Source organism: Scardinius erythrophthalmus (genome assembly GCF_964197995.2).
Source record: "Scardinius erythrophthalmus genome assembly, chromosome: 2".
NCBI classification, from domain to species: Eukaryota; Metazoa; Chordata; class Actinopteri; order Cypriniformes; family Leuciscidae; genus Scardinius; species Scardinius erythrophthalmus.
The window spans coordinates 53655924-53678572 of NC_138222.1; the positions used below are offsets into that span (position 1 = coordinate 53655924).

The 22649-nt window shown below is 38.4% G+C and overlaps 2 protein-coding genes and 1 pseudogene across 4 annotated transcripts; all 3 read left to right on the forward strand.

Moving 5' to 3' along the window:
* The first annotated feature begins 3107 nt into the window (after positions 1-3107).
* Positions 3108-6276, forward strand: LOC308681022 (uncharacterized protein). 2 transcript variants are annotated; one of them, XM_081349544.1, is made up of 6 exons: positions 3108-3247; positions 4017-4367; positions 4445-4561; positions 4721-4870; positions 5008-5042; positions 5629-6276. In XM_081349544.1, exons 1-6 carry the CDS (start codon positions 3238-3240, stop codon positions 5734-5736), a joined length of 771 nt encoding a protein of 256 aa, XP_081205670.1. In that variant the 5' UTR covers positions 3108-3237; the 3' UTR covers positions 5737-6276. The 2 variants fall into 2 exon arrangements, with proteins under 2 accessions (XP_081205670.1, XP_081205669.1); XM_081349543.1 differs by lacking the exon at positions 3108-3247 and adding an exon at positions 3791-3858 and having other exon boundaries at positions 5629-6009.
* A 37-nt stretch (positions 6277-6313) lies between these two features.
* LOC308705148 (uncharacterized protein) lies at positions 6314-7453 on the forward strand (the record flags this gene model as incomplete). The annotated part of the gene is made up of 4 exons (XM_081390031.1): positions 6314-6356; positions 6513-6809; positions 7129-7277; positions 7436-7453. The coding sequence occupies 4 exons, from the start codon at positions 6314-6316 to the stop codon at positions 7451-7453; spliced, it is 507 nt and encodes a 168-aa protein (XP_081246157.1).
* Positions 7454-7462: 9 nt separating this feature from the next.
* LOC308705156 lies at positions 7463-15941 on the forward strand (annotated as a pseudogene). The gene is made up of 5 exons: positions 7463-7467; positions 12289-12293; positions 12408-12760; positions 12865-13143; positions 15607-15941. The product of its transcript is annotated as an uncharacterized misc_RNA (transcript).
* Positions 15942-22649: the final 6708 nt, after the last annotated feature.

A 22649-nucleotide genomic window follows, 5' to 3' on the forward strand; every position in this document is an offset into this window, starting at 1 on the left:
ACTACAAACTGATGATTTGATCCAGAGCAAAATCAAAACTTTTTTTTTTTTTTGACCAACCCATTTTCAAGATTTGATTCAATCCAACAGCCGAAATCCGATCAGATTACTTTTGAACAACTGGGCCCTGGTCTTCCCTCTGGTCGGGATCGTCGATCTCGGAAAGCCATGGCAGACGGAGAACAGCCCTCTTTCGACATTCTTTTTGAATTCATGCAGTACCAAACAGTAACTGTGGCAATAGTGATTAAAAGAATGACTGTTCTAACAATGGAAAGAAGAACAAAAGTCATCATCTGTTCTGTGGAATCGGCACCTGAAATAGGAAAAATTGTATTATAAAGTATTAACACATAGTAAAAGTGCCACTTTTCCCCCCTAATTAATTCTTGAAAAACACACCTATAATGTCCAGTTTGGTTCCGTTCCCGAGCAGCATCTCCCCACATGCAGCAACAGCGCAGTAGTAAGTCCCAGCATCAGACAGACCGAGCTCCTTCTTAGAGAAGCTGTAGACGCATCTACGTGCTGTAAAACCGGCTTCAGAGATCCAGTCACACTGATCAATACTCGTTCCATGTGCCCAAATAACTCTTGGATGAGATTCTTCTGATTCATGTATGAGCCAGTATACGCTGTGGTTTCCTACACAGTTCTGATTTAAAACTGTGCACATTAGATTCACTGAATCTCCAGATTGTGATTCAATGAACGCGTGTTGTTTTACAACAGTGTAGCTTTTCAACCCTGTATGAAAAAAGGTTATATATTCATGAAGAACACATATTAACCAAATCAAAATATATTTCATTATTGAGCAAGTTTTATGTATGACATCATGGACTACTCATGTATAAATTGCATTCACACATGGCATTCAGTTAATAGCATCAATAACTAAACTATTATAAATACTCATTATATTAAAAACAATTAAATTATAGGTAATTAAAACTATAATTACCTTCAACTATCAACTCTGTGCCTTCGACGAATTCCATTACGTTGGAATAAGCGCTTCCACAGTAGTATGTTGCAGAATCTGAGATCTGTATGTTTCTTATCACCAAATGATGCACGCCCTTTTCATTCAGCAAAGAGAAGCGTGAATTATTCTTGAAATTATAGTAAAACCTGGCATTATGATCATACTTGTAACTGGTGGAGAGTAGCTTGGGATTCTGTCCAGGTTCATGCTTGTACCATGAGAAGTGCATGGCTATTTGGCTCTGGTAAACGCAAGGTAAATGAATTGTTTCTCCCGGTTTAGCAAACACTGGTGGGTTATTCAGGTGTGTTGCAGTAAGACCTAAAAGAAACATGAAAAATAACAAGCAAAAATTGTTTAGCTTAAGTAGCTAAAGTAAAAAACTTTTAAGTTTTGACATTAAAGACAGTTCAACTCACCAATTAGAAAGAGAAAGAAAACTCCAAAGTTGATCATATCTGGATGGATTTATCCTATTTCTAAACGAGTATAAAACAGGTGAGTGATGACTAAATGAACATCACCAGAGAAGCAATGAACGATGTGAGCGGATGTGCTGTGTTTGTCAAAAAAGTGCTGAACCAGATTTTTTCCCCCACTGACCTTTTCCTACAGACTTGTTTTCATATTATATACTTTTTTACTTCTGAGACATAATTGCTCATGAGTAAAACCAGTTGCCGCCGTCAGTAAAGACTGTTTACATGTGCAATTTAAATAGGTTTGAAAGAAGTATGTTTCTGGAAAAGTACTTCTAGAAAATGTAAAAGACAAAGGCAGTGTGCTAGTTGTGGTTTTCTGCTGGTCATGCGGTAACTTGACCTTCTTAAGTTCTTAAGTAAGTGTTTCTTGATCCCACCAACATGAAACTGCGATCTGACAGCGTGTAAATGTGTGAATGTCAAACATCTTTCGGCAATATTGTCAGGTGGGTCTGATATTAATCGAGCTCCATTAAAACATTAATGAAGAACTAAATTACACTGCTCAGATCTATAATGACCACAACAAAAATCACTCACATGCACTAGACCGATAGCCTTGTGGCTTCACACACACACGTGCATCACAAGACCACGAGTGTGGCATCTGCCATAAACACCCGTGTAGTGCAGTGTCTTTGAGTGAACTGACTTTACGGTAAATATCTCAAACAGACATGTCTTGCCAAAATTCCTTTTATCTTTTCGAATAGCCTGAAACATCATAACTTGAGTAATTCAAATTTCTGCATGATACCTCACAATGGGTAATTTTAGTGGTGCAAAGCATTCTGTAGATGTTATAAGAAACATTTTGCATTAGCATCTGCATTAGCATCAACCAAGTGTGCAATCTTATAGACCCACCCACCATCCAGCAAAAGGAGGGTGCTGGCTATGATTTTGAAAACCACTAGGGGGCTACAGTGAGGGATGGCAAATCTACTCAGACTTGCTAATTAGACGCTTTAACTTGAACCCACATTTGTAATACAATGGCTTGGTAAAAAAAAAAAGTGCAAATAAGAGTGCAAAATTATGAACATGTAATGCATACTGATAAAGGTAGGCCTACTTTCAGTTGACTTGCAATGGGCATTTGGAAGCTCACATGCTGCTACTGAAGAACCAATGCACATCATTGACTGGGACATCATATTTAGTTCAGCAGGCTTGCAAACTGGACTTTAAGGCTACGTCTATATTAATCCGGATACATTTCAAAACTCTCTCCGCCCACACTAGCATTTTCAACCATTTTCCAAAAGTTTCTCGTCCACACTGAAACATCGGGAAACGCTAAATTCATCTTACTGTGCATGCGTAAACCCTCGTAAAAGCTCACTGAGATGATACAGACGGAGCAAGACTTAATAAAGCTATCATGCAATTGTTCTGGCAGGATTATTTTATTTAGCAAAAAAAAAAATCTCACCGTTCACTGACGCTGTCACGGTTCTGTTTGGTTAGTTTCATTTTCATGGACTTTTAGTTTATTTTCAGTCACATGTGTTCCTTTGTTCAGTTTCCCGCCACTGTTTAGTTCTCATGTAGTTTCAATTATCATCACAGGTGTTTGTAATTATTTCCCTCATTTGCTTTGCAGCCTTTTCAGTGTTCATTTGTCTGGTCACATCTATGTTAGAGGTTGTGTTTTGTTTGCCCACCTGTTTGGATTGCCTTTAAAGTGGATTATTAAGATCATGGATTATAAGATGATCAACTTGATCATCACCTTCTTGTTCTTCCTTCAACCTTGTGTGACACATGCATCCTGGTCGGTATTTATTGTATCTATCGGTACAATATGCGTCTCATTACTAGATGTCATCGGTTTCAAATACCTCTGTTTTCACAGTCCACACTACAATGTGAAAACACCTTTTTCAAATTTATCCACTTTGGAGAGCAATTTCAAAAAGCTCAGTTTTCATTCATAAAAATGCTGTCTCAGTGTGAACAGAAGGCCAAATCGGGGAGAAAAAGATGCATTTTCAAATGAAAACGTAGTGTGGACAAGGCCTAAGGTACACAGTGGGTTCCTTTAGGCAAATAGTTAACCAAATGCCATCACTAATCTCGTGTATAGATGCAATAGCAGAAAAAATAGGTCTATATATATTATTTATTGATTATTTATTTGCAGATTTAATTCATTCAGGAAATCCCAAACATTTTCAGAGCACTGAATAAAAGAAGACTTAACATGGTGCCTTCATCAGTACATATTTTGTATTTGATTATGTTCTCTGAGGGGTAAAAGCCACTCCTCCTTCTTATGTATAAAACACATTGATATCGCCCACTTAATTTCCTCTTCAGCTCTGGTTTGACTCAGTGCACAAATGTTACATATTTCAACTGCAGCGTTATTGCTCTTTGGGACTGGTAAGATTTATCTACTGTAAACTACATTTCTATGATGGGAGACATGTAATGAAATCTTTGGAGAGTTATTAAAATGGGGAGAGATTTTAATGTAAAAATTATGTTTTGTGGTGTACTATGGCTTTACTTCTTTTCTTTTTTCTTTTTATGTTTTTCAGGTTTTCTCCAAGTAATGTTTTCTATAGCAAGTATGAATGCTCAGCCAGGAGAAAATGTCACTATGTGGTGTGCACATGCTATCCGTGTTTCTGGAAACCTGTACTGGTTCAAACAAACAGACGGTGATGTGCCGATTACTATTGTGCGCATGCTATACACTGAGAGTCTTCAGACGGTAGAACCAAATTATTTCAACACTTTCACAAAAGACCAAATTGCCATGAATCTGTTCAGCAAAAGCACAACCCTAACAATTAAGCGTGCAAATATTTCTGATTCTGGCTTCTATTTTTGTGGAGCTACGGGATATTACATTAAATTTGGCAATGGAACCAGGCTTGAAGTGAAAGGTAATCTTTTTGAATCTCAATATACTCTCATGTTTATATAATGTTTATAGCTCTTTTTCTCATTTTGTCATAAATAGCACATGTTGAAAAACACCTCAGTTTAGATACCATTGTAAATGCCACAATGGTAAGTGACTCACACTGGCCAACTGTTTTCAATTCAGAGAAAAATGGCAAAGGAACCTCAAAAAAGGGTATGTTTATTATTTTACTTTCCATATTAAGTTGAAACTGCAGGTGATTAATATCTCTCTAGTAAATTCATGGGGAAAAAATATTATACAAGATGTGTTCTTTGTGGAATAAGTGGTGTAATAAATATTGTAAAATTGAAATGTCCACTTTTTTTACAGATGATGAGAAATCGCCTGTGTCTGAGGAGTGTTCTAGAGACATTTTCTTCATGCTGACTCTCCTATTTGGTAGCATCATTTTTTTTACATGTATTATTCCTCTCCTTTTGGCAATTATCAGGCAACATAAAAGGCAGAAGCATAAAAAAGGTAAAATATTTACACATTTAAACAGATCAATCACAAATGAAATCACAAATATAAAATGAATCACCAATGTGGAATTCATTCTTCAAAAAATGTATTCTCAACAGCAACTGACTGACTTTTTCTGTGCTTTGTGATAGCCGCTGAATGTCAAACACAACAGAACGATGACAAGGTAAACTCACCGACTTCGATTATATTACAGGCTAAATAAAACTAATTCAAAACATCTCAAAGTAGAAATGAGAACAAGCAAATCTCTGTTTTAGTTCTGTTTCTTTCTAAAATCACTTTCATTGTACTCTTAGTGAGACACTGATTCTCTCTCAGATCACACTGGTTTCTTTGACCCTTTTATAAAGAACAAGATGACATTAATGAATTGATTGGAAATGAATTACTGCTATGCTTCTCCATGTTGGGTAGAAATGCTTTTGATTTTGCCAACAATACATTTGCATGTGTTCTGCCATTTAGTTAATTTAGTTGTCAACAAACGTCAACATTTGTTGCGCATTAAAGAAAAAATATATTTTTGTGCTGGTGGTATTAACAATTGTTTTGATTCTGATTAAACAATATTATTTCTAATTCTGTTGGCTATTGGACGTGAACTGTTGCTCTTTTTTTTTGGCTGTATTATTTATTTTGGGCTAAAAATAAGAAAAACAGGCTTGAGAATAAAATCTAAGACGTCATATGATAAGTTCTTTTTAGAATTTCTGATTAGAATTTTGAAAGACATTTCTGCTTCTTTGCAGGAAAATGATTCAGTAGAATATGCTGCGGTGTATTTCTCAAACAAGAGATCCAAAGCGGCAGGAAGACATACTGAGGACTCAACTGTTGTGTACACGGACACTACTTGAAATATAAAACAAACCTCAAACTTATTATTTGTAAATTAACAATGGTTTATTATCAACACCTGAACAATATCACTGTTTATTTTTTAATTTATTAATTATCGGAGGTAAAATGGTTAGGCAGAAAGCTGATGTTCCGACATGCTCCATCAAACCCTGGGCCTTCAGAGAATTAAAGTCGGGATAAGATCAAGTTTAACAATTTGTGGGTTAGGTAAAATGTATCATGTAAAATGTATAATATAATTCAGAAATTATCAATTAAAGACATGTTCATACATAAGTGTCAAAGATGCTTTTTAGTTCTTTGTAAATTTGATTTGGAAAAATGTATTCTCAAAAGTGCTATGGGGAAACTATGGGGAGCTAAAGCAGTAAACAAAACATAAAATCAATATATCTGATCAATAATGAAATTTCTTGTTTTGAATTGGCAATATGTGCTGTGAAGTTGCCTGTTGATTGACATGTTTGTCATAGTTTGGTGTTGGCATAAGCCACACCCCCTCATATATAAATAAAGCACATTGATTTCCTCATCTTAATTTCCTGGTTGGTTCTAGTCTGATTCAGTACAGCAATGGTTCATATAATCATTTCAGCGCCGCTGATCTGTGGCATGGGTAAGCATTACTGCACTATAATTGCTACAGTCATGCAAGATAGGAATGAATAATTCTGGATTAAATAGTAAACATATAGGTGTGAGATACATGTCATCAATTTATGTGTTCTAAATATTAATATGAAGTTATTTGTTATCCCTCTGTGGATTTTAGGTTTGTTCACAGCTACAGCATCTCAGACAACCAATATGTCAGCTCAACCAGGAGATAATGTCACTATCTGGTGTCAACACACCTTAAATATTGGAAAAAACATGCACTGGTTCAAGCAAACAAACAGTGCTGTACCTCTTACTATTGTATACATGATGTTACCTTACGATATTGAAGTAGTGCCAACATATTTAAATGGTTTTCAACCAGACCGTCATGTGATGTCTCTGAACAGCAGAAACAGCTCCCTAAGAATTTTAGATGTGGATATTTCTGATTCTGGTCTGTACTACTGTGGTTGGCACAATCGGGTGTTCACATAGATGGAACAAACCTGGACATTACAGGTAATCTTTCTTTATCAACAGCATATTGTAGAGGAACTGCTTGCCCACATTATGTATGCTATTATATTTAAAAAATCTGATTTTTTTGCAAAGTACAGACATACAACCTTATGATTTCCAGACTGCAACAAGAAGTTGCGTTGATTTTCTAAATGACTCGTATATTTAAATTCTTTATTTATTGCATAGAGAGGAGCGTTGCGCCACTGAAAACAATGATGCTTTATCTAGACACTGTTTAAATGTTAAAATGTGATTTAGTTTAATAGATCTTAAGAGGAGTTCGATTTCTGCAAAATACTGTCCTGGAAACATCTTTTATACACTGACCTTTATTTGTGGTGGTATTGTTGTTATTCTCATCATCATCATTCCTCTCACACTGTTCTTTGTTAAGATCAGAAAAACACAGGAAAAAGTTAACAGTACATCTATTCAGTTCAAGATATTTAATTCCAGTGTGAATGCTTTCACGTATTGTGTAAATGGCAAATAACTGTTAACAAATCAGCAAGTGTATTTAACAAATTATATTGGAAAACAAAATCTGGCAAAAACGTCTCTTTGTTGTCACAGATACTGATCAGCATGTAACACAACACCATGAGGTAAACATTCTTAATATACAATTATTTGATTACACTATTTAAAAATTAAATGCAAAGCATATTTCACACAGAAGTCTTCTGAGGTCTGCAGCATAAGCATTCTTGTAGAGTTGCAATTAAAGATCAGATTGACCCGTGTACATCTCTGCTGTTTAAAGGAGTTCAAAAACCTGAAAACTATAAACTGCAGGCCTGCTTCTTTTTCCGTTTATTACTACAAAAGGACTATCGCACAAGTGCATCACAGTCTCACCAGACTGACCTCTGGCTTATCTCTCACATCCCTCACTGCAGCTAAACCACACATTCACACTACAGACCTTTCACACTTTCCAGAACCACAGACAAAATACCCCTTGTTTATGAGTGAGGTGACAAGTCAACACATGGCAATAACTTTAATAAAATATATATACTTGAGAATTTAATTATGAAACAGTAATGAAAATACAAAAAAACTTTTAAATTAAGATGCTGATAATAATAATAATAGTAATAATAATAATAATTATTATTATTATTATAAAAAAGTAGTGAAAAACGAAACTAAATTCAAGACCACAATGGTTGTATATAACTCATCTGCTTGCATTCAGATGTAGTGTATTGACAGCCTTATTTTAACAAAAACAAACAAACAAACAAACAAACCAAAAAAACATTTTAAATGTATTTCTGTTGGCTTTCAGGGAATGTTACTGTTCCCCTATGGTATCATTTCCCAGGCCAAGCTCATTAACCCTAAAACACAACACAATGCAATGCGTAATTCGAAAAACAGGTAAACACCTGTGAAAAATCAATATGTTCAATTTACACTTCAAATTAACACAGTACATTGGGACCTATTTTTACAGACTTTTCAACAATATTTCTCTTAATGCATTATACAGTTTTTACCACTGTGCAGAACTGAAACTTGATTCCTTTGCTTCTGTGCAAGCACCATTATTTAACTGTCATATTGAGCTTTAATATAATACTTTGTCTTATTTTTATTATTATGTGTTAAAGGCTAACTTTTTTCACAATGCACTGTTAAGGTCTGCAACTGCATGCATACCACACGTTAGTTCCTTTCACATGTTGACTAATGGTTTCGGAAACCGACTTTGCCACTAGTCAATGTCAAGACAATGAATTCAATCCACAGAGCTTAGGTTGCGGTCACCCTTTGTTTCTGAAAGTAACATAGAACAAACAAACAACCTGAAGCGCGCTTAGGTCTCTGTGGGTAAAAGTTTCCATACATCATCTTATTGCAGTGAAACAAAGTACAGACAACTGTGATCTGGCTGTGTTTAGAGTTTGTCCACCAGCATTACCTACCAACACACCACATAGTGATTATTCCAGAACCTTTATATTATTCTGAATTGTCATGCAGTGGTTCAAAATGTGCCACATACAAAAAGGGAATTGTACTTGAACATGCTAACAGATCATTGAACTAAGAAGTTATGGATCTGAAGGTGCAGCCGATAGAAGTTCAGTCCATATTACTCAATGCAAAATTCTTACAAAAGCCCATTTCTAATATCAAATGTAAATATATGTTTGCATTAATGCTGTTTTTAACCCCCCAAAATGGCATGACTTAACACACAGAACTGCCTAGACTGAGTAAACTACTACAGCACATGAGCACAACAATTGCAGAAATAAATATGCTGTTAACGAGTTTATTTGCCCATAAAATCTTTAAGATATTAGGTTAAACTTATTTGGCTTGCTGTCCACTGAAGAGGGGCTCGATGAAGCAGCTTCAACTCGAGCTCTGATATACCCCCCAGTGGCTAAATGTAGGATACTATAATTTAAGGGCAAGGTACCTGAGATGAAGGTGGAGTTTGTGGAGGTGGAGGGATACTGGAACAGCTGATGCTAGAGAGAGGTAAGCGGCTGCTTATTTACTCAGGCTGTTGATTGAAAGATTAGATTGGCTCACTCCTCCCTAACTTACGTTTAGGAACTTTTTATTTTTTAACATAGGAAAATAAAATTGAAGTATTGTGACATTTAGGGGAACTGATGAGAATATAAATGTGCTGTAATAGTTTGACAAAAGGGATGTGTTGTGAGTCTGTTTTTCTAGTGACTGCACATAGGGGGCACTATTTCATTATTTTAAATGTTTTACAGGATACTATTGTTAGAGGTCATGTTAGTGGACGTGTTTTGCGGTTACATTATCGATTAGGCATAAAAAGCATGCAAAGTGTGTCAAACATCCATGACAGGATGAATTATCTGAAATAGTAAATGACTGGATGAGCTACAAGAAGAACTATGACAAAATTCAAATGTTTCCTATAGATACTAGGCTATGTACAGTCATCATTTTGTGAGTATGATGTTATTGAAACAGTGACTGTTATTAGGGGTGCAATGGGTCACCACTGATCTGTGATCCATTCTGATCAGGCCCCGCGGTTCTCCAAACATGTGATTCGCAGATTTATTGCCAAGTTTAACCATCATACAGTGAAAGTTTATCATTTGCACGTGTTTTTTTTCTTGACAATTTACACATTCAAGTGATTTTAAACAATTCAAGCACAAGAAGAGGCGAAAGAGAACTTGATCGTTCTGTTATCTGAGTGTACAGACACACACAGAGCCACACACACCCGAAGCGTACACACACAAAGAGAGGCACATTCAGGGCCGGAGTGGGGCCACTTTTCAGCCCGGGAGTTTCAGGCCCAAGACCGGCCCACTTTTTCCATGGTGGAATTCCAAATTAGCACTTTTTCTAAATTGGATAAATGAAGCGACAGTTCAGCTCTTACTATTGTGTAGTTTGTATTAATAACAAATAATGTAAAGGTTAAATAATAATTCACTTTATAAGCAATTGCGACTTTATTTCACACAATTCTGACTTTATATTTCGCAATTCTGACTTTATAACGCGACTTTATATCACAATTCTGACTCTATATCTTGCAGTTCTGACTTTATAAGCAACTGCAACTTTATTTCACGCAGTTCTGACTTTATATCTTGCAATTCTGACTTTATTTCACACAATTCTGAATTTATATCTCGCAATTCTGACTTTATAACACACAATTGCGACTTTATATCACGCAATTCTGACTTTATGTCTCTCATTCTGACTTTATAACACGCAATTGCGACTTTATTTCACGCAATTTTGACTTTATATCTCGCAATTCTGAGAAATAAAGTCAGAATTGCGAGATGTAAACTCGCAATTGTGAGATAAAAAGTCGCAATTATCTTTTAAAATGTTTTATTCTGTGGCGGAAACAAAGCTTCCATACCTCCTGGCCTCTTCCTCCCATCCATCCTCCCTGACGCGTTACGGTAGGGCCGGCCCAGCTATCGGTAGGCGCCGGCGGTGCCGCGGTAGCCTACCTGAGAAAACGTTTTGGAAAAGACGGACTATGGACCCAACCAACTCTATAGGAGGGGAGGGGAGAACTCTCTCACATGGTACAACCCATGCAGAGGCTGCGCGCTGCGGTGTCAGAATGCGAAACGTGTGTAGCCTATGTAACTAACGTGACATTGAAATGTGAAAAAAAAAAAAAAAAAAAAAAAAAAAAAAACTTTCCTCGACCGGCCCAAAAGTAAAGCGGCCCACCGGGAATTCTCCCGATTCTCCCGATTACCCACTCCGGGCCTGGGAACATTTCAGATAGCACAGGAACACAGAATTTATTCCTCTTTCGCATGTCCTTGTGCTTGAAAAGACACATACACAAAGAATTATGTTAAATACCCATCTCGCCAAGTAATCTTGTAAACACAGTCGGTTATGTTTCTAAAGTGAATGGTTGAGTGTTGGTGCCTCTTGGTCAGCGTGCCGACATGTAGCGCCGTTGCGCTCGGGCGGCCCGAGTTCGAGTCCCGGCTAGTAGACCTTTCCCGATCCCGTCTCTCTCCCACATCTCTTCCTGTCTACTCTATACTGTCCTGTCACAATAAAAGGAAAAAAAAAAACATTTTTTTCAAACATCCGTTCATTAAGTCTTAAAGTGACAGCAGCCTATAAATTATTTATTTAATAATTAAGAATGCTGCTGTCTATGTCATTAATGTTAATCACACAACAAAACACATCTTTAACAAAGTTTAATCTATATTTAATTTATACAGTGAACACTATATTCTATATTATTTTATTTTATTATACACTAGCCTATATTTTATTTTGCATTTAACGGTTACATTTCTGTACCTGAATACTAGACCTTACTTTATTTGTAACATTGTTATATTGTATTCATCTATGCTTGTAATTTGTGTATTTGATCTTATTTTATTACTGACTGTTCACTTGTCTTTAATGATGTTTAATTATTAAAAGCTAAATTTTTGCTGTGTTATCGGAGTACTTAAAAGTGGGCTTTAAGTAATAAATAAAAAGAGTTTAGTGATCCGTTGCACCACTACTGGTTATCAATATGGTTGATCAAATAACACTGGAGCTGTCTTTAATTCTAAGCTTGCTGTGTAAGAAAGAAAATAATAGGTCAAAAACTGAAAATGAGAGTTCACAAAGATTAAATATTACCAGTTGATCATTACACAAGATTCACTCCAAAAATAAGCATAAGAGCGAAAGATAAGCCACATCACATGCTATACGTCTTGGGTCAGACAGCCTGAATGGAAAAACGACAACAGCCAATCAGAACCAGACATCATCTAAATCAGAAAAACAAGGCTTGACTCCTCCAAACCCAGGCGTTTCACACCCACACGTCTTACAAACGCTCCATAAGATGTTGCCTAATGCACAGAGGACCTCAACTATGTTAAAACTTCTGATATTTTTTCTACTCTCAGGACAGGTGTGTTTGCTCTGGAAGAGAGCAAACCTTGATTTGCTGCCTCTTACCTTATATTTATGAAAGGGTGTTTTTCTGATCTGCTCTGATGGTCCTGCTTGTGCTTTTTCTTCTCAGGCTTCATCACATCTGCTGCTGTAGTTCAAAAGAAAGTCCTGGAGACCTTCGCTGCAGGTGAAACTGTAACTTTAGAGTGCTTGATATCTGAAGACCAAGAGAACTACGTCTCCTGGTTCAAGCAATCTCTGGGAGAAGCTCCAACATGCATCCTCAGTCTCTATACTGATGCTTTAACACCAACGTTTTACTGAGACTTCAAGAACGACACAAGATTGCAGCTGTAAAGAAAAATAAATATTTTACTTTAATTATAAAAGACTTAAAGCCATCAGACACTGGAATCTATTACTGCGGTGCTCGTGACTATGATCATATAACTTTCGGTAATGGGCTGTTTTTAAACTATAAAGGTAAGTAAACCTAGAAAACCTATACATACATACACACATATATATATATATATATATATATAATGATATAATGTATATAATGTATAATCCTATTCTAATTTTAGGGGTAAATACAAGACATCACCACATTAAGCAGTTTTTGTCAGGAGTGGACTTGAGTACTGGAGTAAATGAGCATGAGTTTAACCCAGGAGACTCTGTGAATCTTCACTGTACTGTTCTCGCTGAAAGATGTGAAGGAAATCACAGCATCTACTGGTTTAGACAAGAATCAGGAGATACACATTACAAGAATGGAAACAGAAACGATCAATGCATTAAGAGCTCTGAGAAAGATTTCCATACACAGTCTTGTATCTACAATCTCCCCAATCTCAGTTCAGGTGACGCAAAAAAACAAAACAAAAAACATAAGTTTCACTTTTAAGCAGTGTACGGCGTTTTTTGAAAAAGACTAACACACAACTGAGCTTATCTGAACCAGATGAAGTAGAATTTCACTGGTTTACTGATGATAACACTTGTCTGTTCAGCTCCCCCTGCTGTTGAGAATCGAAATTGCAAAGGTGAAGCAGTTTGTATTAAAATGCAGTTCAAGAACTAAAATGTTTTCATGCATAGATAGGGTTAGATGAAGAATTGAATTGAACACGGCTGAAAACATGGATGGATAGACACAGTCAATAGCACGCACACGTACAGGTCCTAAATCACGTAATTTTCACAACTTTTTACAATTGTTTTATGGAGTTTTTGTCTACTGAAAGTTTTTTCCGGAAAGACGTTTTGTCAGCTCAACAATCAGATTGTTGTTAAAAAAACAGTGCAATCAATGCACTGGATTCTAACCCTCATAGCCTCGTTTTCATTCCTATCAAAAATGAAAAATGGCGCAGGGCTACTCTAACCAAGGTCAAGTCTCTGCTAAGGTCTGTACTAAATGTCATCTTTGTACTAGAGGTCCTGAGAACAACTTGGTGATCGTAGATGATCCATCGCAGGGATCCAGTATCGTTCAGAAAACCCATTAACAATGAAAACAAATGCTTATTTATGCTGTAATATACAGTACTGGTCAAAAGTTTGGAAACATCACGTTTTATTATATTTTTGAAATAAGTCTCTAATGCTTATCAAGGCTGCTTATAAAATTTTATCAAAAATACAGAAAAAAACAGTAATATTGTGAAATATTAAAATAATAGTTGTCTATTTGAATATACTTTAAAAAATAATTTATTCCTGTGATGCAAAGCTGAATTTTAAGCATCATTACTCCAGTCTTCAGTGTCACATGTGACATCCAGTCTATCACATGATCCTTTAGAAATCATTCTAATATTCTGATTTATTATGAGTGTTGTAAACAGTTCTGCTGCCTAATACATTGGATGAATAAAAGGTTAAAAAGAACTGCATTTATTCAAAATAAAAAAATATTTTCTAATAATATAAATCTTATTTACTATCACTTTTTATCAATTTAACACATCCTTGCTGAATAAAAGTATTGATTTATTTCAAAAAAAGAAAGAAAAAAAAAATACTGACCCCAAATTACTGACCAGTGTATATTGTTGTTACAAAAGATTTCTATTTTTTTTTTTTAAATTGCTTATTTCTTTTTTTTTTTTTTTTTTTTTTATTCATCAAATATCCTAAAAAAGTATCACAGGTTATGAAAAAAATATTAAGCAGCAGAACTGTTTCCAACTTTGATAATGAATCATCATATTAGAATGATTTCTAAAGGATCATGTGATAGACTGGAGTAATGATCCTGAAAATTCAGCTTTGCATCACAAAAATAAATGATAATTGAAAGTATAATAAATTGAAAACCAATTATTTTAAATTGTAATAATATATCACAATATTACATTTTTTGTTCTGTATTTTTGATCAAATAAATGCAGGCTTGATGAGCAGAAGAAACTTCTTTCAAAAACATTAAAAATAGTAATGTTTCCAAACTTTTGACCTATACTGTATGTGTCCCATAGCCAAGGTCTCTTAAACAAGGCTCTTGGACTAGGAGGGCTCCCTGTAACTTATGTTACTGTTGGGCCCTATGTGAAAATGAAGGCCCCAAAACGTCTCGGGTTACTGGATGTAACCCTGGTTCCCCGAGAGAGGGGAACGAGACGCTGCGTCGAAATACAACGCTACGGGGGAATGCCTTCGGCATGCGCTATCTGAAGTCACTATACAACTATCCCAATCTGGATTGGTGCGCGTCATCGTGCGTCATGACGTCACATGTGACGGTGACCCGGACGCTATATAAGGGTCACAGGAACAAGGAAATGACAGCTTCGACAAGGTTCAAAGCAGCTGCTCTCGGGGCGCCCCGAAGGTGGGCAGAAGGGACGCAGCGTCTCGTTCCCCTCTCTCGGGGAACCAGGGTTACATCCAGTAACCCGAGACGTTCCCCTTCGTTACGGGGAACTCCCGCTGCGTCGAAATACAACGCTACGGGGAACGAGTACCAGCTAGCCCCCACCGAGAACAGGCGCCCCTGGTGTGAAACATCTGGCACACTCAGAGGCGCTACGCCAGGAGTTGACAAAATCCCATTAGACTAAGAATCATAATCCTTATTTGGTGTGGTAAGGGAAAGATGCCTCAGCAACTTCAAAATTGAAATATGACCTGTATAACCTAAGCAGGTCCTTCCTTCAACTCCTAACCCGTCTAAAGGGAAAACTCCTTTCTTTGGAAGCCCAAAAACCAGGCTCTCTTGCACCGTCCATGCAACAGAGGATAAATACCTGAAAAATTAAAAGCCTCCGGTCTTATAGAGACCGGGGATGAGAGAAAGCTTATAATTTCAAAATACCCTGCAGCGCCGACAGGAGCCAGGGGTCACCTGTCAGCCTGCAACAACAGGATTCATCCAAGAAGCTACAGGATCAAATGGAGGTTATGGGACGGTCCCACGTGCCCACCCTCAGAGCATATGGAGGCAGAATGCGCCATAGAGGCTCTGAACATGGATGAGAGGTCCCGGAAGGGTGTAGAAATTCCCGTACTGAAGCCAATGGGCAGTAAACACTGGGTTCACCCTCCCTTAATTATCCTGCATAGCCAGGAGTTCCAGAGGAAATTAGAACTAAAGAGATCTAAACCCCCTCAAGGGCCAGACCCAAAGATTCCAATCTTCAGGACGCGGGTGGAATAAAGAGCCCGCCGCCTGAGTCAACAGATCTCCCCTAATTGGTAACTGCCATGGGGAGCCTGCCAGGAGACTAACCAGGTCGGAAAACCAAATCCGTGTCAGCCAGAATGGAGCTACAAAAATAATATCTACTCCATACCTCCTTACTCTTTCCAGAACTCCAGGGAGCAAAGACACCGGGGGAAAGGCGTACAGACGTCGCCTCGGCCACGTCTGTACCATAGCATCCAGGCCCAAAGGCGCAGGGTGCGAAAGAGAGAACCAGAGCGGGCAATGAGAATTCTCATGAGAAGCGAATAAATCCACCTCCGCCTGGCCAAATCTCTCCCAAATGAGCTTCACCACCTCAGGGTGAAGCCTCCATTCCCCGGGCCTCGGCCCCTGCCTCGACAGGGTGTCCGCTCCCACATTCTCAACCCCAGGTATATACATGGATCTCACAGAGAGAAATTTGTCCCTAGACCACAGTAATATATGATGGGCTAACTTACACAGAGGTCGAGACCTCAAGCCCCCCTGATGGTTGATATAAGAGACCACAGATACATTATCAGACCTAACCAGGACATGATGGCCTCTGAGATCTGGGAGAAAATGCCTAAAGGCGAAAAACACTGCCATCATCTCGAGGAAATTAATATGTCGAGAAAGATGGCGGTCTTCCCAGACCCCCCGGGTGAAACGGCCCTCCATAACCGCACCCCAGCCAGTGCGGGAAGCATCCGTGGTCAGAATTTTTCTGTGACCCGAAGTTCCCAACACCTGGCCTTGAGACAGGAACCGAACATCTTTCCAACTGACTAGAGCACGTAGGCACCTGGACGTAACTCTAATCGTGCGGAAGGGGTTACCCCTCGGGGAAAACCCCCTGGTCCTGATCCACCACTGCAGGGCCCTCATATGGAGCAAGCCGAAGGGAATTACCACTGAAGCGGCTGCCATAAGGCCCAAAACTCTTTGAAATCGTTTTACAGTGATGGCCTGACCTAGCCTAATCGTCTTGACCTCAGTTAAGATACTCTCGATACGAGTTTGAGTTAGTTGGACTCGCATGGCTTGCGAATCCCACTCTGTCCCCAGGAATGTTGTTCTTTGCTGGGGACACAAGGAACTCTTCTTAACATTGAGTCTTAATCCCAAGCACTGAAGATGACGCAAAACAACATCTCGATGTTGGATTGCCAGGCTCTCTGACTCTGCAAGAATTAGCCAATCATCTATATAATTAAGAATGCGAATCCCCTGAAGTCTCAATGGAGCCAGGGCTGCATCCATACATTTCGTGAACGTGCGAGGAGATAAGGCTAGGCCGAAAGGAAGAACCCTATATTGATAAGCAAATCTAAGGAACTTCCTATGATAAGGAATGATGGAAATATGAAAATAAGCATCCTTAAGATCTATCGTCACAAACCAGTCCTCGGATCTAATTTGTTGAACGATATTAGGTATAGTAAGCATCTTGAACTTAAATCTCCTCAGAGATCTGTTCAAAACCCTAAGATCTATTATAGGACGAAGTCCACCATCCTTTTTAGGAACAATGAAGTACCGGCTATAAAAAACGAATTCCCTCTCCCGAACGGGGACAACCTCTATCGCCTCCTTTGCTAAAAGGGAATTAACTTCATCTTCCATCACCTGGCTTTGATCGGCAGGAACCAAAGTGTGCAACACCCAATGAAAATGAGGTGGTTGAATTTTAAATTGGATCCTATAACCCTTCTTAACTATATCCAGAACCCATCTCAATATATTCGGAAGGCCTTTCCAGGCGTCTAAATAATCTGAAAGCGGGATGAATCTTTCTGGGCTAGTCTCAGGTGATAAAGCAGATTTTACAGTGACCTGAAGCAGTTTACTGGCAGGACGTAACTGAATCTTTTTCTTCTCTTTTTCAGCAGACCTCAAGAGGGTCGAATGAGACAGGGTGTTTGATAGTGCCGTACATTCGTTAGAAATGGGTGTAACCAGAGTCTGGTTACATCGATTTCCTGAGGGCTCCGTGGAGCGAAGTTTTAAAATTGTCACACGGAGGGGGACACCCTCTGAGGCCTGCGGATCCCGTCATGGCCTCTTGGCCGAAGCCTTCCTGCCCTGAATGACGGTCCTCAGATCCGCCTTCTGAGCCGGGGCTTTCGACCGAGCGAGTTGCCTCCGGAGCCAGGCCTTTTGCGGGGGTACCCGGGAGGCAACACTCTCCTTCTGCTGCTGGATGTGAGAGGAGCTGGAGGCGGCGCCCTCGCGAGACTGCCCCCTGGCGGCAGGCTCGCGAGGTTTGGGATGACGGCGGGGAATCAGCTGTTTGAATGCGGCTGACTGCCTCCTCGTCTCCTGAAACCTCTCGACGACATTATTAACGCCGTCGCCGAAGAGGCCACGAGGAGAGAGGGGGGCATCGAGCAGACAAGCCCTGTCCTTGTCGCCGATACCCGCTAGCGTCAGCCACAGGTGCCTCTCCGTAGCCACCAGTGCTGCCATAGAGCGGCCGATGGCACGGGCCGTCTCCTTGGTGGCACGGAGAGACACGTCTACCGCACGACGAAGTTCTCGAACATCGTCGTAGGAGACTTCCCCACTCTCATCCACTTCCTTTAGCAGGTCAGCCTGGTATGCCTGAAGCAGCCCCATAGTGTGCAGGCAGCTACCAGCCTGACCCGCCGCCATATATGCCTTCCCCACCAAAGCTGATGTTGTACGGCAGGGCTTGGTGGGGAGCGCCGGAGCCTGCAGAGACGATGCCGCGTCGGGAGAGAGATGAGAGGCGAAAGTCTCCTCCACCCGCGGCATCGTCCCATAACCCATCTCCCTCGCTCCCATTATATCTGAATATATGTGGGTATTGGGACCGGAAATACGGGAGGAGAAGGGTTTATTCCATGTCCTCGACACCTCGGTGTGAAGATCATGGAAAAATGGCAGACTACGGCGTGGAGGTTGTGACCGGGTCTGCAGGAAACGTTCATCCAGCTTGCTTTTAACGGCCGTTTCCTGCATTCGATATTTAACATGGCCACCGCTCTAGTCACAACATCCAGCAGCTCCTCAAAAGCAGGGGAATGGGATGGCGGTGTCACACATTCCTCTGCCTCGACACCCACAATATCTAACTCCTCAGAGCTAGATAAGTGAAGCATCGGGTCCGTTTCGGGGACGGGAGAAGCCGCAGCGCGGGCTCCCGAACCCTGAGCGGGACAGATGGATTCAGCATTGGAATGTTGAGAAAGGACCTCAGTCGTCTCAACATCCATTGCTAAATCCTTTTGTGATCCCCATGAATGCAGTCGCCGCGCTGCCTCAGCAGACGCGGGTCCTGATCCGCAGGGAGCACGTGGTTGACCTGACTCTTTATCGAATAGAGCCAGGCGGGAACGGAGCTTTCTTAGGGGCAACTTTTCACAATGCTCACAGGCAGCACCCTCAAGTGCTGCCCGAGCATGCTCCATTCCCAAACAAACCACACAAAGAGCATGAGTATCTCCTTCACAAAGAAAACGTGGGCAAGGAGGTACACACTGTTGAAATTTCTTTTCCACCATAATAAACTCTTTCCAAAAGACAGACAACACCAAATAGAACAGACAGTAACACAGAGCGCTGCTGAAGAACAGAAGCTGTCATTTCCTTGTTCCTGTGACCCTTATATAGCGTCCGGGTCACCGTCACATGTGACGTCATGACGCACGATGACGCGCACCAATCCAGATTGGGATAGTTGTATAGTGACTTCAGATAGCGCATGCCGAAGGCATTCCCCCGTAGCGTTGTATTTCGACGCAGCGGGAGTTCCCCGTAACGAAGGGGAACCTCTAATATATTGTCCCATAAAATTATATTTATTTGAACCACTCTTTGAGCTTTTCTTTGCATGAAAGGTATTGGAAAAATAACAATTTATTATTACAGCATAATTAAAGTTGAAGTGAGACAAAATTTTAAAACATTGCCTGATTTTTTATTTGTTGTCTAAATTATAAATGATCAAACAAAATGAGCTTAGAGAGAGCAATAGAGTATGTTTTAGCATACTTACTATTTATGTGAACTGTAAAAACTTACACCCTTCACTCTACAGTTGTTTGAACGTCTGTATAGATGCACCTTCAAATAAAAAGGCAATGAAGAGTGTATATTGGAAATTACAGATTTTCTTTTTTTTACTGGTCAAACCAAATTTTAGTAGCACTCGAAAAGATGGTCCAATCAGATTGTAATACCTATTACCACTAGACTAGTGAGTTTAGCTTGTTTGACAGATAGTTTTGCCAAAGCAATGGTGCAAAACACAACGTTAAAGACCTCTTATGTTATGAAGGATAAAAATATTTTCAGTTCATTATGAAAATACATGGTGAGATTGAGGCCTCAGTGAGAACAGTTAGAATAGTCATGATCATAACTTCATGGCTCATCATAACTTCTAGAGCTGCACAGATTGGGGAAAAAAATCTAATTGCAACTTTTTTTTCCCGGTTAAAATTTGCAAAAATTGTGTGCATGCTAATATATTAATATGACTAATAATAATAATGTGATTATTATTTATTATTGCAAAATAAAATAACTAAATAAGAAATATTATTGTTGTAATGACACTTTCAATATTAAAAATAAAAATATAGTATTTAAGAATAAATATAACAATATAATAATTTTGAAAATACATAAAATTTGCTGCATAAAATATTACTCATTTCATATAATAAAATGTAGGCTATCTATTGTTAGCCTACTACTGTAATGCCATATAAAAAATGTATGGGATCTCCTTCAAAGCTTCCAGATTTTATAGTTTTTAAATATTTATTTGAATATATATTTATTAAACAAAAATAAATTTCCTTTATTCATTAAAATAAACAGAAAATAGTACAAACTTTGCGGAAGTGATTGTTTTGAAAAAGTATTAGATATTATGCAAGTAAAAAATGTATCAATAATGTGGGCCTTTTACCTCCAGAGAGCAAGGCCCTCCTCGCCACCTATATGTTTTTTAGGTAAAACAAACCACTTTAATAATTTATTTTCCCACAAAATCTTTTGCTTCATCATTGTTCAATTAAAACATAGGCATATAGGACTATATACTTTTCTGCAATATATTGAAAAGCACATGTTCCCCATTACTCTACATGTTAATTTATCTCAAATAATTTTTTTTTCTTTTCAAATAATGTCATGAACTATAGAGAACCCTGTCAAGATGTAAAAATAGTTCTTTTGTTGCTAAATGCTCCTCTCTAAAATTATTTTTTCTCGCTAAATACATTACGACACTGAATGGCTTTTCTGAGGTAAATGTAACATTATGTGACATTGTTTACATGCTGTTTTATCTGCGGTTGAAACACTAAGCGATTACATGAGACATTATACATTTCAGTGAGTTGTACTGGTTCTTTCAACATACCTTCTTCCGATGTTCATTTATGTTTATTTTGTGCTGTAACAAACAAATAGTAAAAAGTAGGCCTGAAGACGATCGGTTCAAGCGCGCTCCTGCTCCACTTCATCTGAGGCGGTAGCGATCTCTCAGGCCATATTGAAAGCGCCAAAGTGGTGTTTATTGTTTGAATTTCGTAATAGAATAGAAAAAAAAAAAAAAAAAAAAGAAAGATCAGGCTTTTTTGTCATTTAGCGCATTGTCTGTGTCCTCTTTGCTCCATGATGTTTTTTCACTGCATGAGAAAATGGAGTGTGGTGCGAGATCGCTGAATGCTCCAGGGTTGACGCCCTTATCGCGTGTCTTTGAAAATACATAAAATAGCTAAATAAATATTAATATATTTATAATGATAAATACGCAACAGAAAATTTTGTTAGGCTACTATTTTCTTGCTGCTGCATAGGCTAGCCGCAATGTTTTGCAATTTTATAAAACTGTTCACTTCTAGAGAATGTATTGAGCAGACAATATATTTAATATATTTATTTCTAATAAAAATGTTTTCAACATTACTGTACAATGTTTTAAAATATTTACCTGTGTGTAGGCATTTGCTTAACTGTAAACAGTTCAATCTGTTCAAAGTCATTCCATAAGCATGAGGATACCATACAATTTTAATATATTAATCAGTGCATTATGTTGAGAAATAGTCACAAACCTTGCCTATGTAAAAGAAATATCCTTGATTTGAAAAATGCATTTGTTTTACTTTTCATAGACTTTCATTGTGTAAAGTTTTATTGTGGTAGGAGTAAAGGAAAAAATAAGCCTATGCAGGTATATTTTGGGTAGCCTATCGGTTAGTGTATAGCTCTCTTGCATATTCAAATTCATTTTCAAAGAAACTTGTAATACAACATTTTTTACTTATCATGGGTACTTTCATTGTGTAAAGTTTCATTTTGATAGGAGTAAAGGAAAAAAAAAATAGCCCCATTGGGGTGTATTGTTGTCTGGCCTTATGGCACACATCTTGGATTGATGAGAATTTAACATATTTCCTCAACTAGGATTTCTTAGGACTTTTAGTATGTTGTTCTGGACACCTTATAGAAATGATCGATGCTGAAAAAAAATCTTTTACAATTAGTTCTATTTTTGGCTCCAAAATGAGTTACTTTGCCTGGACTATAGCCTAATATTAAAGACTGAGCTTCTCATCCTTCCTGCCAATCCATCTCTACAGCACGACTTCACTATCCAGCTAGAATCATCATCAATCACTCCATCAAGGTCGGTCAGAAATCTTGGAGTAACATTAT